This window comes from Dama dama, chromosome 13 (genome assembly GCF_033118175.1).
Source record: "Dama dama isolate Ldn47 chromosome 13, ASM3311817v1, whole genome shotgun sequence".
Classification (NCBI taxonomy): domain Eukaryota; kingdom Metazoa; phylum Chordata; class Mammalia; order Artiodactyla; family Cervidae; genus Dama; species Dama dama.
The window spans coordinates 29,702,197-29,719,717 of NC_083693.1; the positions used below are offsets into that span (position 1 = coordinate 29,702,197).

At 44.9% G+C, this 17,521-nt stretch overlaps 1 protein-coding gene across 1 annotated transcript in view; it reads right to left on the bottom strand.

Moving 5' to 3' along the window:
* Nucleotides 1-253: 253 nt before the first annotated feature.
* Nucleotides 254-17,521, bottom strand: part of AP3S2 (adaptor related protein complex 3 subunit sigma 2) — a 42,693-nt gene continuing 25,425 nt past the window's right edge. The window contains exons 5-6 of the mRNA XM_061158701.1: nucleotides 4,501-4,608; nucleotides 254-2,907 (exon numbers count right to left, since the gene is read on the bottom strand). Coding sequence (XP_061014684.1) covers nucleotides 2,779-2,907; nucleotides 4,501-4,608 — 237 coding nt within the window. The 3' untranslated portion in view covers nucleotides 254-2,778. The remainder of the gene's footprint in view (nucleotides 2,908-4,500; nucleotides 4,609-17,521) is intronic.

Below are 17,521 nucleotides of genomic sequence, written 5' to 3' on the forward strand. Positions count from 1 at the left end.
CTGTGGCTCATCCAAAGGGATCAAGTGTTCCAAACCACAGATCAAGATCAAGTTCTACGTCATTTTTTAGAGGCAGTGCAAGGGATGAGGCTGGAATTTCCACTGCTGGAGTCTCCAGGCCAGTCAATGGTTTGGGGGAAATCACTGGTTTCTGGCAGGCAAGACATTCAAAGAGTATCCCAGGAAATCCAGGACATGTGGCTGTGCCATAGCAATGCAATGGGCCATAAAGCAAACAAGAAAAACAACTTCGTGAGTATACATATAGCTGATTCACTTTACTGTACATCTGAAACTAACACAACACTGTAAATCAACTATACTCCAATAAAAATTTTAAAAAGGAGGAGACTTGGTTCTAGCTTTGTGACCCTCAACATGACACCCTGGGCTTCGGTTTCCTCATTAGTTCACTGCAGGCATGGGGAGGACCTTCCAGTTCTTACACTCTTTCATACTCTCACTGGCTACTTTAGAAAACCGAAGCTGTTTTTAATCACAGCTTCTGAGAAGCTATCTAAAAATTTTGAGGTTTCCTTATCCATAAGAAAGAAAATAAAATTGGGAGAAGCCATCTTGAGCAGTGGAAAAAAAAAAAGAACCGTGGATTTAGGCAGTCAGTCTCAACTCTTAGCCCTGTGTGACCTAAAGCAAGTTACTTGACCTCTCTGAGTCTTATTTTCTTGACCTGCAGAATGGGAGATAATAATGTCTGTTGTAAGGACTGTGGAAGGATCTTGCTCATGCCATCTTACAGAAAGTATAAAATAAATACTACTTTCCTTCTTTGTTCCTATTTCACTTTAAGCAAATTATGAAAGAGGAATGTGAATAGGTTGAAATGTCTGTTAAAAATTTTTTTTTAACTTTTTAAAAGAAATTGATGCTTTTGAACTATGGTGTTGGAGAAGACTATGAGAGTCCCTTGGACTGCAAGGAGATCCAACCAGTCCATCCTTAAAGATGGGTCCTGGGTGTTCATGGGAAGGACTGATGCTGAAGCTGAAACTCCAATACTTTGGCCACCTCATGAGAAGAGTTGACTCATTGGAAAAGACCCTGATGCTGGGAGGGATTGGGGGCAGGAGGAGAAGGGGATGACAGAGGATGAGATGGCTGGGTGGCATCACCAACTCGATGGGCATGAGTTTGAGTAGACTCCGGGAGTTGGTGATGGACAGGGAGGCCTGGCATGCTGCGATTCATGAGGTCGCAGAGAGTCGGACACGATTGAGCGACTGAACTGAACTGAAAAGAACATCAGAGGCTTTGACCTTGGATAGATATATTTGCCTACATTTCTCTCTTCCCACATAAGAGCATCTACCTTCTGAGCAACAATGCCCATCTCTGAGGTTATCGGAGAGGTTCCGAAAGACTGAAGTTAAGAGGCTACAGGGAATAAAGGACACCCACCACAGGAAGCACTGTTCAAAGCGGGAGAAGATGTGACCCGACACATGGTCTTGTTGGGCACATCTCAGACAGGCTCTGCGACATCAGGAGGCCTGAGGAAACAGTCTGGGCCACCAGCCAGCAGGCACGAGAAGTCCCCAGGCTGGGAGACTTAACAGCGTGGTACAGCGAGCTCCCTAACCTCAGACAGCTCAACAAGGCACCTGAGCCCTGGCCCAGAGGCAGTGCAGGGCTAAGAGGCACTGCTCCCAGGAGCAGCTCCAGCTCTAAGATAACCACAGGAACAAAGACCTCACCACATGGAAAACATTTACAGGTTTCCACAGCGAGCTCAGGGAGGGACCCTGTGAACGTGGGGAAAAGATGCTGCGCTGTCGCAGGTCTCAGCCAGCACGCTGCCTGTGTACCCAGGTCCAGAACAGGGGGCCCCAGCTCAGGCTCTCATGCTCCACAAGCTGGTGTAGATTGCAGTGGGTTTCCTGTACAGAGAATACCCATCATTCAGAACACAGCAACTGACACATCTGCTCCTGGGGAGGAGAATGTATTTTAAACCTGGAATAGTCACAATTCTGAGATGTTCCACGTGTTGTCAGCTTTGCCTTCCACAGACATGGGGCCCCAGCCCTTTGACAGGGACTGCTCTGGCTATGGGGAGTACCCTCCCTATGGGCAGAAATGTGCAGGCAGGCAAGCAACAGGCTTACAATTTGGACTGTGTCCTGTACACACACACAGCTGGGCAAGCAGAGCTGGGACTGTGGCTGTGGGGAACGTAGGTGGGGGTAACAAGGCTGGACTGTGCCAAAGGATTCTGGATGTGCCAACCCTAGGAGAGCCAGCAGGCCACTCTGGATCACCTTAAACTCCTGTCCTTGTTTGCCACGCACCACGTTCCCAGATCTAGAGGGTCAATCTGTTCCCAGCTATGGCACCTCGCCATCACAGTCAATGCTGCAGGATCTCAGGGAGCCTTCAACTCAAGGTTGAAGCCTCGAGTCAGCACACATCCTCGTGGTGGGGTTCTGGGATCGGGGTGGGGAGGGGGCTCTCACTACAGTCCCCAAGCCCCTGGAGTGGCTGTACACGGGAGGGAAAGGGGGTATGTGACTTGAGCACCTGACCCCCACTGAGGAAGCCAGGGCCCCTCACACCTGCAGTGGCCGTGTGTCCGAGAGATGGGCAAGGCCGCACGCGTGAGAAGGGAGCACAGGCTGGCAGTGGACACAGGACTCTTTCCTGTTCCAGGACAGCAGGGGCCAGGGCCCGAGGCTGGACTCCTTGAGGGCACAGAGCGGGTTGTGCTTCAGGGCTGGCTCGGCTCTGCCTGCTCCAAGGACTCAGTTCAGCTGTCCTCCATTCTCAGACAAACTGGGACAGGTTGGGGACCTTGATGTTGAGATCGCCAATGTTGATGTTCCGGGGCATCTCTGGCAGGTTGATGTTCTTCACAGCGGACACCGCTCGGGCAGGTGCGGCTGAAAGGCCACCCTGCAGAGATATGAAGATGGCTGTGTGATAAACTCTCACTGTCATCTGCTTAATGTTTTCACAACAATAACAAAAAAAACAAGCAAAAGAGAGAGGGAAAATGTCCAAACTGAGTACATGTAACACAAGCTTTGATTTTTCCATCCTTATGCCTCAAAGGTGGGCAACACCACTCTTCAGGTCAGTGGGTTCCGCAGTAAAGGGGCCCACACTCTGCACCCCGGAAGATGTGCTGTGTCTCGTGCAGTTTCCTGGCCCCAGCGCCCACAGTGCCTGGCACACAGGGGCTGCTCAACAGATGCCCGCCAAAATAACCAGCATGGTTTAACCAAGTTGTCTTCAGTATCAGGGTCACTTTTCAGGTCACAAAACAAAAATACAACACTTTCCTCAAGAGACTGAAGACTCTTAACAGACGAGTGCAGTCACAAGGACATTCTTAACGGAAAAAGGAATGTCACAGCTTAGGACAACTGCTTGCCAACTAATAATGTGAGATGGAGAAGAGCTGGCTTTGGAAATGTCATGTGGCCACAAGATGGGGGGAAGGGCGCAGAGGAGGTGGAGCACACACAGACACGGAAGGGCTGGAAACGGCGCGGGGAGGAAAGGTGCCTGCGGTGAGCCCCAGCCCTCCAGCTCGGCCCAGGCATGCAGAGAAGGGGAGAAGTTGACGAGGATGTTCTCAAAACCGCTTCCTCCTTCTTGACCACTTTCAGGATCCTGACTCCAATCCCACCCTTGCCCAGCAAGTCTCCATTTCTTCTAGTTTCCAAACCCCTGGCCTCTGACTCACTCACTATTCCTGGAAGCTTCCCAGCCTGCATTTCTAAGAGAACTCTAGTTGCCACAATAGCTGCGGTTTGGAAAAGCTTCTTCAGCAGGACTTCCAGTCCTCACAGAAAGAATCCCCAGTTTCGCAAGATGATACACAAAGTGGTGAAGCTCTTTAAGACACTCAGATAACTACAGAGGTAATCTGCTGTGCTTGCTCTCCTGTTTGTGAAGGTGTGTGCCGGTAACCTCTGCTCCCTGCTAAGGCTGATGAAGGTGATGGAGAGACCTCAGGGGAACAGGGTAGAATGTACTGGGAGCATCTGTATCAGACTCAGCACTATGAGGGGGTGGACTGGGAGGAAGCTATTTTCAAACTCAGCCCAAACTCTACTGTAGCTTTTTATCAGGCTAACTGGAAACTGGCCACTCTGAGGTTTGACGGACACCATGAGAAGTGGCTGCTGGGGGACAGACTCTCAGACACACAAGCTAGGAAACCACACTGGAATCTGAGAGGGTGATTCTGGGTCCCTCAGGGAACATGTGGTTATGAAAGGAGGAATTACAACCCACATATTCCCCCAAGCCAGAAGCTGTCTGCCTTCCTGTGCCACCTGGCTTTCCATTCACACTTTTAGCCTCATTCTCACCTGTTTAATCTTTGAACCAATGAGCGTCAATGGACTCAGGGAAAAAGAGGATGGAGCAGAAAACACTCCTAAGGTTCCACAATAACCCAACTCCACAAAGCAGCCATTCCCCCCTCTTCCCAGGTCTTCTCTACCCAGTCAGGGCAAAATTCCAGCAGTGTCTCACCTCGGATTTCTCCAGCCTGTTCTGGGCTTCAATCTGAGCCACGATCTCATTCATGTTTGTTTCCAGGACCATCCCACCCATTACCACCTCCTGAAGGATGTAGTGTACCTGCAGGGGAAACAGAAGTGAGAAGGGTCAGAGCCCCTTGTAGTCGTGAGGCTGTGGCCCCAGAGGAAACCCTGTGGGCTCTCCTGCAGCAGCAGAGAGGCCAGACACGACACTGGCACCTGATGCGCAATGAACGCCTCAGCCCCGTGGATCACCCACCTCTCAGGTGAGGCCACGGGGGACTCCCCCTATTTCAGCGTGTCAAGACACAGACCTCCCCCAGGACCAGTGGCAGGAGGGCCTGGCTACACTCAAGGTAGGGTGGTGCTGTATGAAGTCAGACTGTGTGTAAATTTCAGCTCTGCTATTTGTGAGCTGAGTGACCTTGGGCAGATGATCCTTTCAGTGCTTCAGATTCCTTCCAGGACTGTGGTGAGGGCTGAATGAGATAACCTGTATAAAGCACCTGACTGGTGCCTGGCACACACTGGGCTCTAAATAAATAATGATGGCTTTCATTACAAGTGTGATCATCATAAATACCGACTGGTATTCAACTAGCCCAGCTATGACAGAACAATTCCTGTCTACACATATTTCCATGTGAAATACATTATCCTCCAGGCTTCATAAGCTAGGTCGTAACAGGCCCATCCTCTGGCACCCTCCTCATATGTTCTAGTTAAGCGAGGAAACCAGGTTCAGCACGAACACCTCTCTGGTCACGGGGCTCCCATGTGGGCCTTCCACCCGGCTCACAGTTCTCAGACTGCGGTGATGGCCAAGTACTGTGCTGACTCAGCAACTCTACACTACGCATGCAGGAAAGCGTTCATGGAGCCCCAGGTGGGTCAGGTCACAAGTGCCTACTGGGGTATGTAAGCGTTGGTACGTCACATTTCACATCAAGTCATGTCAACACGGCCTTCAAGGCACTTTGGTCAACTTGGAAAGAGACCACCTTGTATGGTCAACCAAGTGCCAAATCAGTGGGACAGTCCTACAGCAAGTCCAAGAGGGGAGAGAGTGGTGGTCAGAGAGGCCAGAGCTAGCTTCACTGAGACAGTGAGGGACCTGAAGTTGGGTCTGACACCAGAGAAGCAGGGAGGAAGATTTCAGCTGGTGTACGGTCTGAGGCGCACCTGGGTCTGGCTAGAATGTCAGGTTTACACGCGAGAGAGGCTGAGAAGAAAGCTGAGGAGGTAGTCTGGGTCTAAGGCAAGGTCTCTCAACCTGCCCTTTGGGGCCGGAGAGTTCCCTGTGGTGGGGGAGCTGCTCCGCGCACTGTGGCAGGTCTAGCAGCACTCCTGGTCTCTGTCCACTAGATTCCAGAGCACCCCTTCAGCTGAGAAAATAAAAATGTCTCCAGGTATGGTCAAATGTCTGCAGGGGCAAGAACTGTCTTCAGTTGAGACCACACTGGTCTAGACTAGACTAGACTACGGAGGATCTGAGGCCAATATACTCCACAGTGTGGAGAGTCTCGCTATGGAGAGTCAAGAAAAAAGACGTTTTGTGTGTCTGTGTACTTCTGACCTATGAAGTCTACTGGCCCATCAGTTCTCCACGTTTTGTTCACAGTAAGTGGGGAAATACACTAACAGCTGCAACTAGAGTACTTCTGACCTCAAGGGAGTATACTAAAGCATACATTCAAATACAAATATGTTTCCCTACACTAATTAAGCCCTTAACCCACTTTTCTGTCTACACTCACATGAGGTGTTCTTATATTTTACACAATATGAATTATTTCATTATCTCTATGCAAAGGAGATTTAATAGTGAAACTCTCATATATAGGTAGTTTATAAAACGTTAAACAAGACTGGTTTTAAAATTAGTCTCTGGGGAACTACACTGTTTATACTTCCCCATCAAGAAATAGGCTTCAGAAAACAGTATGATGTTTCCTTAAAAAATTAAACATAGAATTACCTTATTACTTCTGGGATTATCCTGAAAAGATTCAAAGAGAGATTTGTACACCTATCTTCACAGCAGCATTACTCACAATAGTCAAAAGTAGAAAGCAACCCAACCAATGACTGAGCAGATAAATAAAATGTGGCATATACATGGCAATGGAATATTATTCAGCATTACAAGAAAATCTTGCAACATGCTACAACATAGATGAGTCTTGAGGACATCATGCTAAGTGAAATAAGCCAGACATAAAAGGACAAATTCAGTATGATTCCATTTATATAAGGTGGTTAAAATCACAGAGGCAGAAAGTAGAATGGTGACTGCCAGGAGCTGTGTGGAGGAGGGAATGGGGATGTTCTTCAGTGGGTACGCAGTTTCAGGTTTGCAAGACAAAGAGCTCTAGAGATGGGCTGCACAAAAATGTGAACTCATTTAACACTACTGAACAGTACATTTAAAAATGAAGATAGTAAGCTTTATGTTATGAGAATGTTACCACAATTAACAAATAGGGGTCTCTATACCAGTACTCCTAGTATTTATTCTTTTTAATGAATCCCTTTTTCATGGGGGGAGTGGTACTTGTTGAGCATCTACTATGTGCTGAACACTTTATATGTAACTTACTTCAACTTTATAACATCCACCTGAGGTAAACTGGTATGTGGAAACTAATACATGCAAAAGTCAGTAAACTGTCCCAACCTCACATATTTAGCAGATGAACTGACCACTGAATCTAGGTCTGACTCCAGAGCTCATGTTTCCACCATACCTCCTCAAAATCCCAAACTGAGTCTTTTACCCTCTTCATCTAAACAGAGAGGAGCACTCTACATGGAGTTGTTTCATGACTTGCCTTTGGTGTGTCAAAGATAAAGCAGGAATTCTTCCATGTTTTCTTACCAAGGCCTAGAACAATGCCCAGTGTGGAGTAGGCGTGTTGAATGAATAACAGGCTTTTCATAAATCTGAACAGAATCCTCCTTGGGCTTTAGTGCTTAGAAGACGGATGACAGTGTGGTGGAGAGGCTTTATGAGGAAGGTATAGTAAAAGGCCTAACAGAGGATACAGGGGACCAGCGGTTGGTTAATAGAAAATATTAGTCTGATTTGAACACTGCATTGTAAAGTCATAATTTTTAAATGTTATTCAAAAAGGTATTCAAGTGCAAGAAGGAGAAATAAACAAAAGTGCAAACTCCATTTTCAACAAACTGAAGATAACCATAATCTCAGGCTCCCAATTAAAAGGCAGAGACATCACTTTGCCCATGAAGCTCTGTTTAGTCAAAGCTATGGTTTTTCCAGTAGTCATGTATGGATGTGAGTGTTGGACCATAAAGAAGGCTGAGTGCTAAAGAATTGATGCTTTTGAATTGTGGTGCTGGGAAAGACTCTAGAGAGTCCCTTGGACAGCAAGGAGATCCAACCAGTCAATCCTAAAGGAAATCAACCCTGAATGTTCATTGGAAGGACTGATGTTAAAGCTCCAATACTTTGACCACCTGATGTGAAGAGCTGACTCATTGGAAAAGACCCTGATGCTGGGAAAGATTGAAGGCAGGAGGAGAAGGGGACTGCAGAGGATGAGATGGTTGGATGGCATCACCAGCTCAATGGACATGAGTCTGAGCCAACTCTGAGAGATAGTGAAGGACAGGGAAGCCTGGCGTGCTGCAGTCCATGGGATTGCAAAGAGTTGGACATGACTGAATGACTGACTAACAGGCCCCCAAATGGGTATAAAAGCTGTCAAAAACAGGGAGCCCAAGCAAGGGCTCCTTTCCTTTTGAAAAGAAAGGATGCTATAGAGAGGACATGGGAGCTGGAGAGCTCAGGAAGACCTGGAAAAACAAGCTTCTTGTAGGTGAAGGACACACCCTCAGTGACCCAATAGTTTCCTGATTTTTGGAAGATAGCCACTTCCTTGGACCTGAAGTTGGGGCTAAATGAGAAGTCATCCAAATGAGCTCTATTTTGCCTCACAGAGCTGGTCTCTGTGGAGCAAAGAGGGCAGCCTTTGCATGGTAGAAAAATCTCATGGCTGGGTAAAAATAAACGTAAAGAAACTCACCTGGAACATGAAATCATGAGAACAACCACAGTCAGCCTGGAACATAGACATGGTACTTCCCCTAAACAGCATCCTGCAAATAGCTGGTCCCTGAAAAACCCACCTATTTAAAGATGAGTTATAAAAATGAAATCTGCATGGGATCTATATAAAGATACAACCAGAAAAAAATTAGGAAAGAAACAGGAAAACCAAAGGGCAGACTAAGACTACACACCAGAAAAATGCTGTCATACAGCAGATAAAATGCAACAAAATATTTTACAGAATTGAAAAAAGGAAACTATGAAGCAAGAGCTCAAAGCCAAAGTGTAAGAGCTTATATAGGAGAAACAGGGAGACAAGAAGAGAAGACATAAATGAAAGGAAAAAAAACACAGAGAAATGAAGAAGAATCTGGAAGGAAGAAAAGGGAGAAGAGACTGCTAAAAACACAGGAAGGAACAAAAAGGAGAGAAATTTTTAAAAAGCAAATAAAATGAAACAGACGCAAAGAAGAGTTAACAGCAATAGGGAGAAAATGAGTTACAGAAGACAGCAAAGGAGATAAAACATATGTAAAAGAAAACTGTAACATGGAACAGAAGAGGTATGTAAAGACTCAGCTCATAAAAATGATGTAAAAATGTAATTCAAGATGTTCCCAAAAACGCACATTGCATCCCAGGGAAAAACTGACCCAGAACAGTCAGTGCCAAGACCTTGAAGGTAAGGTTTCTCAATTTCCACAAGCAGGTGAAATGATCAAATCATTTAAAAGAGGGACACAAGCTTGAAAATTCCCACAGTAAAATTCAATGTTGACAGAAAAAGGAGGAGTATTTACAAAAATTCCCAAGGAAAAAAAAGGTAACTCAAGAATTTTACACCTAGGTGACCATCAATTAAGAGTAACAGAAGAGAAATTCCTCTGCTTTGAAGAAAACACTTCTGCCAACCAAGAGGTGACTGGAAAAACCATGGCAGAAAGACTGGCAGTGAGCACTGAATTTCCTTACTGGTAGGACTAAGACAAATGGGGTTAAGAGTGACAAGAGAATGTCAATGCTATATGCTTTGACAATGCAGAAAAACAGCTAGCAGAATTAGGAAGATGGGGGGAAAGAGGGAGGCAGCAGTTAGTAACACTGATTTCTCTACCCCCAATGAAGAGCATTTAAAACCAGCAACTCATGTAATAAAGATAGTTATTTTGACTATGACTGTGACTTTTCAAAGTCCAAGTTTCTACTACAATCATCTACTACAGACACTACTCTGACAGCCACCAAACTTTTGGTGTAGAGCCCACAGGATCTTTTCTGCTAGTCAGACATCAATGGGGGCTTCTTCCCTGCTGGCTCAGCAGTAAAGAAGCCATCTACCAAGGCAGTGAACATGGGTTCAATCTCTGGGTTGGGAAGCTCCCGCTGGAGAAGGAAACGGCAACCCACTCCAGTATTCTTGCCTGGGAAATCCCATGGACAGAGGAGCCTGGTGGGCCACAATCCACGGGGGTTGCAAAGAGTCTGACACAACTTGGCAACTAAACAACGTCTATGCAATTTCTCTTGTATAAAATTCACTCACAATGTATCACCTACAATTTCCAGTTTCTCTAAAGGAGAGGGAGGACTCAGATTCCTGCGAAACAGGAAGTATGGAATTTTTCTAGACTTTAGAAGTCCTCCTGCTCTCGTCTCCTTTAGTTATCCTGCCCAAACCAAATTCAACTTCATTTCCTCTTTTAAGTAACTTGTCTTTCCAAAGCAAGATAAGTTTTATAGAACAAATCTCTTTTCTCACGTATGGTTTATCTGTATATTATTAATTATGATAACTGACTTAACCACAATACCAATATAACTGGCATCAACCGGTCTGGAGCTATCACAACTGACCTTTGGTAACCACAGTGACTCATGATGAATGAACCGAGGATGAGCCACAGGGGATTAGCTCACCAGCTGCCCAGGTTAACCTGACAAGTTGGTGAAGACCTTCTTTCACTGAATCTGCAGCAAACCATGGAAGGTGGGTGAGCTTTCTCTGAGTGGAGATAGAGGAGCCTTGAGAAAGTTGGAGGTTGCCAAGCATGATTGTGGGGAGAAGGCAGTGGAGAATCAGCACCAAACTCATGTACCTAAAAAACTAGATATAAAAGATCACAAAGAATGGTTCTGATAAATGACAAGAGCTGACTGATGGACTAAACTTGAGGATACCAGCAGCAACATAGGTAAATGTAAGTAAAACCTCAGAGAACACTGAGAGTTAAAGGATCAAACCAACAAAGGGAGGTGGAGGAAGAAGTCCAAAACCTGAATCATGGAGGGGGCACAAACACAGAAGAAAGCAGAGGTGAAGGTCTTCAAGAGTTTCCTCAAAATGGTCAAAAAGTAGGAATGACTAAAAGTCAAGAGGTGTATAGTTCTGAAAAGCAATCTAACATGCAATCAAGACTATTTCCCTCCCCCAACCCCACATGTGGACATCTGTCTCCCATTCTTCTTTTCCAGGAAGCTGTCACATCACCCTCCCTCCAGAGGAGGTACCTGCTTCTGTAAGTGGCCCCGCCGGGCATCCAGTGTGGCCCTCTCTATTCTCTTCTGTCAGCATAAGCTAACTGTTTGAGGCCTTCCCCATCTCACTCCCCAGAGGCAAGATGAAGGTCCTGACCAGAATGGAGACCTATAAGTTTGTACCCTGGGCTCCCTCAGAAGTTTTCCGGTGACCCAGTTTACTGATAGAGATAATAAGAAGAATAAATCTGGTGCATGCTGAGCATTCACTAGTGCTTAGGTACAGCTTTGGGACTCCTGGAAGGTGTGATTCTTCTGTTCTGAAGGATCTGAATCAGAGGTTCTGTGCCAACAAAGGCTTGGTAAGCAGTTGCACTGTGAAAATGCACAGAAAGGGGAAAACAGCCCTGGGAGGTACCAAAGGAGAGTTAAATGACTGTCTAACCTGCTGGGACTTCCTGATGGAAAGAAAGCACTTCTCTAATTGGAACAAGGGCTTATGGTGCTGCCGACTCTGCTGAGAACTGCTAATCCTAACCCTCACTACCTTCCACTATTCTTCATGCTGATCTTCTTAAGCAGTTCTGTAAAAATCAGAGATTGCAAAAGGAGCCTTCCAAGATTTGATGTGATGGAACACCCAAGACTTGGATGAAGTAAATTCAAGAAAGATAACGACCTCTCCAGGCTGAGGAGACCTCTTCTCAGTGATACTGCTGAGTCCAGTATGCATTTCGCCCAAGGCACTCAGCTCAGCGCACTGTCATCTTTTTCACTTGTCTGTTCTTCTCCTTGAAGGGAGTCCTTCAGTTCAGTTCAGTTGCTCAGCTGTGTCCATTCTTTGCGACCCCATGGACTGCAGCACGCCAGGCCTCCCTGTCCATCACCAACTCCCAGAGTTTACTCAAACTCATGTCCATCGAGTCGGTGATGCCATCCAACCATCTCATCCTCTGCAGTCCCCTTCTCCTCCTGCCTTCAATCTTTTCCAGCATCAGGGTCTTTTCCAATGAGTCAGTGCTTCACATCAGGGGGCCGAAGTATTGGAGCTTCAGCATCAGTCTTTCCAATGAATATTCTGGGTTGATTTCCTTTAAAACTGACTGGTTTGATCTCCTTGCAGGCCAAGGGACTCTCAAGAGTCTTCTCCAACACCACAGTTCAGAAGCATCAATTCTTCAGTGCTCAGCTTTATTTATGGTCCAACTCTCACAACCATACATGACTACTGAAAAAAACCATAGCTGTGACTAGACGGACCTTTGTTGGCAAAGTAATGTCTCTGCTTTTTAATGTGCTGTCTAGGTTAGTCATAGCTTTTCTTCCAAGGAGCAAGTGTCTTTTAATTTCATGGCTGCAGTCACCATCTGCAGTGATCCTGGAGTCCAAGAAAATAAAGTCTGTCACTGTTTCTTCTTTCCATTGTTTCTCCATCTATTTGCCATTAAGTGATGGGACTGGATACCATGATCTTAGTTTTCTGAATGTTGAGCTTTAAGTCAGTTTTTTCACTCTCCTCTTTTCATCAAGAGGTTCTTTACTTCCTCTTCGCTTTCTGCCATAAGTGTCACAGATATGTCATCTGCATATCTGAGGTTATTGATATTTCTCCCAGTAATCTTGATTCCAACCTGTGTTTCATCCAGTCTGGTATTTCACATGATGTACTCTGCATGTATGTTAAATAAGAAAGGTGACAATATGTAGCCTTGACGTACTCCTTTCCCAATTTGGAATCAGTCTGTTGTTCTGTGTCCAGTTCTAACTGTTGCTTCTTGACCTGCATACAGGTTTCTCAAGAGGCAGGTCAGGTGGTCTGGTATTCCCATCTGTAAGAATTTTCCACACTTTGTTGTGATCCGCACAGTCAAAGGCTTTAGCAAAATCAATGAAGCAGAAGTAGATGTTTTCCTGGAACTCTTTTGCTTTTTCGATGATCCAACAGATGTTGGCAATTTGATTTCTGGTTCCTCTGCCTTTTCTAAAACCAGCTTGAACATCTGGAAGTTCACGGTAAAGCTAGTAAAGCATTACTTTACTACCATATGAGATGAGCGCAATTGTGTGGTAGTTTCAGCAGTCTTTGGCTTTGCCTTCCTTAGGGATTGGAATGATAACTGACCTTTTCCAGTCCTGTGGCCACTGCTGAGTTTTTCAAATTTGCTGGCATGTTGAGTGCAGCACTTTCACAGCATCATCTTTCAGGGTTTGAAATAGCTCAACTGGAATTCCATCACCCCCACTAGCTTTGTTCGTAGTGATGCTTCCTAAGGCCCACTTGACTTCACATTCCAAGATGTCTGGCTCTAGGTGAGTGATCACACCACCGTGATTATCTGGGTCGCGAAGATCTTTTTTGTACAGTTCTTCTGTGTATTCTTGCCACCTCTTCTTAATATCTTCTGCTTCTGTTAGGTCCATACCATATCTGTCCTTTATATTGAGCCCATCTTTGCATGAAATGTTCCCTCGGTATCTCTAATTTTCTTGAAGAGATCTCTACTCTTTCCCATTCTATTGCTTTCCTCTATTTCTTTGCACTGATCACTAAGAAAAGCTTTCTTGTCTCTCCTTGCTATTCTTTGGAACTCTGCATTCAGATGGATTTTTTCCTTTGCCTTTCACTTCTCTTCTTTTCTCAACTATTTGTAAGGCCTCCTCAGACAGCCATTTTGCCTTTTTGCGTTTCTTTTCTTGGGGATGGTTTTGATCAACGCTTCCTGTACAGTTTTACGAACCTCTGTCCATAGTTCTCCAGGCACTGTCTATCGGATCTAATCCCTTGAATCTATTTGTCGTTTCCACTGTATAATCATAAGGGATTTGATTTAGATCATACCTGAATGGTCTAGTGGTTTTCCCTACTTCCTTCAATTTAAGTCTGAATTTTGCAATAAAGAGTTCATGATCTTGAGGGCAGAGTCTATGTCACATTCATCTCTGGGTCCGCACTGCCAAGCGCTGTGGTGGTTACAGCAGTACTTCACAAATCTGGCTGAATGGATGAAAGAGGCTTATATGGTTCACAAGTCCTGATTTTGAGGAGACACAGGCCTTTTGAGTTGGTCTGGCTTCCTACTCTGGCAATGAGAAGCACCCCCTACTGCCTGGACATAGGAGTTAACCTCTACAAGTAAAAGTGGATTAAAATGAGCTTGCTTGTTTCATGCCAGGATTGATGCAATCTAAGAGGGAAAATAAAAGTGTCACTTCAAGGACAGATGTGCTCCTTGGGGACACAGCTCTGGGAACTCCAGGGAATGGAGGCAAGTAACTTTCAACAACCCTATCCAAGAACAGAGGATTCTAGGATATTCAAAAGTTCATCCTTGGTTATGTTTCTCACTTAAGTCAAAAATTCTGAATCCAATCCCAGGTGAACAGAAGCAACCAATGTCTATGGCCATTAGCATAACTGATGCCATTGTGGGCCCACACAGTTCCTACTGTCCTTCTGCTGACCCTTCCCAAGAGTGTACTATGTGGTAATCACTTCTCTGTTGTTGGGGATTTGTATGTAATAGATAGTGTTTAATAATCATTAGAATCAGGTAGCCTCTATGTTCCATTAGTCCCCAAACAATGATGAAGACCTTTGCTCACTTATACTTAGCACCCATGAGACTAGTAACCCATTCATAAGTCTTGATTTAGGAACGCATGACCGTTTTCAAGGGTACACCCTCTCCTGTACAAGGTAAGCTATGAGACTGTCTCAGTGCCCTCTCAGCTGTATGGACTGCAGCTACAAAAGCTTCCGGAACACTGTCTGCCCAACCCCACCCTGTGAGTAAGTTACCCTATAATAATAAACTGATCTGCTGATTATACAGAGCCACCTGCCTTGTCTTTTGGTCTCAAGATACCTTCTCAGTTCAGTGGACACTTTTCCTTCCCACGGTCCTCCAGGAATCACTATAAGCAAAGTGATCTGGAGCCTGGTAACAAACATTACTCTTTTTCCTCCAGTAAAAATATTGTCTCCAGGGATTGTGGGCCATATTCCAAACGTTTAAGTATTAAACTTAACGATGTATTTTTCTACAGATATAATAAACAAGGCTTTCATGTCAGAAGGACACAAAGGCTGACTCAGGACACAGTACCACAGAGCAGTCAGGCAGTGACAACGAAGCACCACGAGGAACACTGTTCCTACAGAAAAACGCAGTTCTACATGGGGATGGCAGGAACTCTTCCGGAGGAACTCCACAGGCAGAAGGGGGAGGCAAGATCTTCCAGGACACTAGTGGCACGTTAACACATACCACGCTACAAGTTCACTCATATCCACAGAAACCTCTCAACTAGGTTAATTCTCTTCAGGTATTTCACACTGGAGGACAGAAGCCTGCTGTGCACAAAAGACAAGGGTTCACATCCCCACTGGCTATCCATCCATACTCCCATATCTTTTTAAAAACAATGATCACCACAGAGAACACAGTAAGACACTAATCAAACAAGAGGGCATGGTCACAGAGCCTGCGCTGGAACAGGAGGATGCCAACACTGCAACACTCAGGTTCTGAAAGAGACCTGTTAACCACTAATAACACAGCTAGTCTGCTATACAAACGCTAAATGCTGATAACTTTACCACCCCAAGTCACAAAGCCTGCTTGATTTCACCAATTCCTAGGAAACGCCTCCAGAGAGTAAGGAAGGAAGAGATTCTAGGTAAGATGGAGTGTGCACGCATCATCTCCTTGCCTGTGTTAGAGGGTGTAGTGGCTCTTAACAGGTCAATGGGTAGGAGGACCCTCACTGATAGGGGAAGGGAAAATCGTCTGAGAGTCATTTTGCCCAGAGCCAGTCTCTAGTTCCCGTATTATCCATTTTAAAAATAAATGAAAAAGGGGAAGAGGGCATAAAAACACCTTCCAGAAACGTGGCATCCTCTGCTAAAGTAAAGAAAACAGGCAAACAAAGCAACCTGTTTAATAAAGTTCTGTTTTTCTCTTTTCCTTGCTCTTAGTGTCTCCTGAACCCCTTATGAACTTCCTTGGTCTCTGGACTGGACTTTTCCCACAGTTTTCTTCAGATGCTTTGTCATGAAATTCCATAAGACTCAATACTTAGCCCCTGACTTCCTGTCTTTCACTCTCTTTTACTCACATGATCACACATACTTTCAATGGAAAAAACCAAGAAAATAGTGGAGTCTCATCTTATGTAAGGTTTAAATTCTAAGTAAGTAAGATGGAAACCATACATGGCCAAAAGTCCTTAAAATCACCTAAGGTCCAACCCAGATAGTCTTTCCTCCTGATTACTTTTTCTTTTCTTTTTTTCCAGTTAAGTACTAGATGAAGTAGTTGGTTCCTTAAAGGACTACACAGATTGAAAATCTGCACTGTATCTTTAAGCATTAAAATCACTCCAAAGACCATAAGATGCTCATGGGAGGCACATGACAGGCACATGAGGGCAGAGGCAAAGATTCAAATCTTCCATCTCACACTCACTCCAGACACAGACAAAGGGAGGAGAACTGTGGGCAGAATTATTGTGTATTTACTATTTTTATCCTCTTTCTTTTTGCCAAATGGTTTAGAGATGAATTTGTATAAACTAAATATTTGTGAGTCCACTGTATACACACACACAAGATAATGTATTAGATTCAAGTAATCACTGGTTTTCACCAAAAGAATGTGATCTGTAACAATGTCTATTTTTAAATATGCTTAACATCACAGAATGTTAAGAGCCAGAAGGAAGAAACGAAGATAAGATTTGGACCCTGTCCTCAAAGGGCTTATAGTCAAGTAGGGGAGATAAAGCATGTATAGAAATAACTATAATAAAAGGAAAGACTGTGATCAGTACTATGACCCAAGTATAAAATGCTATGGAAGTCTGGATGAGGGTGGGCCTTTACTGGTAAATGAAAGAGAAGCTATTCAGGCAGGGGGAATAGAAAGCTACCCAGTAACTCATTAACTATCTGTGTGCTCTGCTAGCGATTCTTCTTCTTTAAAAAAGGATTACTCACCTTCTGCTTTTTCCCTTGGCCATGCTGTGCAGCATGTGCAATCCTAGTTCCCGGAACAGGGATGGCACCTACGGCCCTGTGGTGGAAGCATGCAGCCTAAGGCATCGGACCACCAGGGAAGTCCCTCACGTGCAGGCTTATGTTTTGTGCCCTGACGTGTATATCGTTGACTAGCAAATTATACTCATTGCATGTTATTCCTTCCTTAAAAAAAAACTTCCTATTATGAGTCAGAGTTCTCTCTAAAGTAATTTTTAAAAATGTTCTAGCAGGACCTTTTCTTTATTGTCTACTGTTTCATCCTCCCCCATTTCCTGCCTGTTTGTAACATTGGTCTCAAATGCTCTAAGTACAACACTGGGTAAAAAAAATGGTCCAGGACTGTTCTCCACAATTTTATCCTCTCTCTGGCTGATTATCTGCTAACAAAACATGAGCTTAGGGACTTCCTGGTCCAGTGGGTAA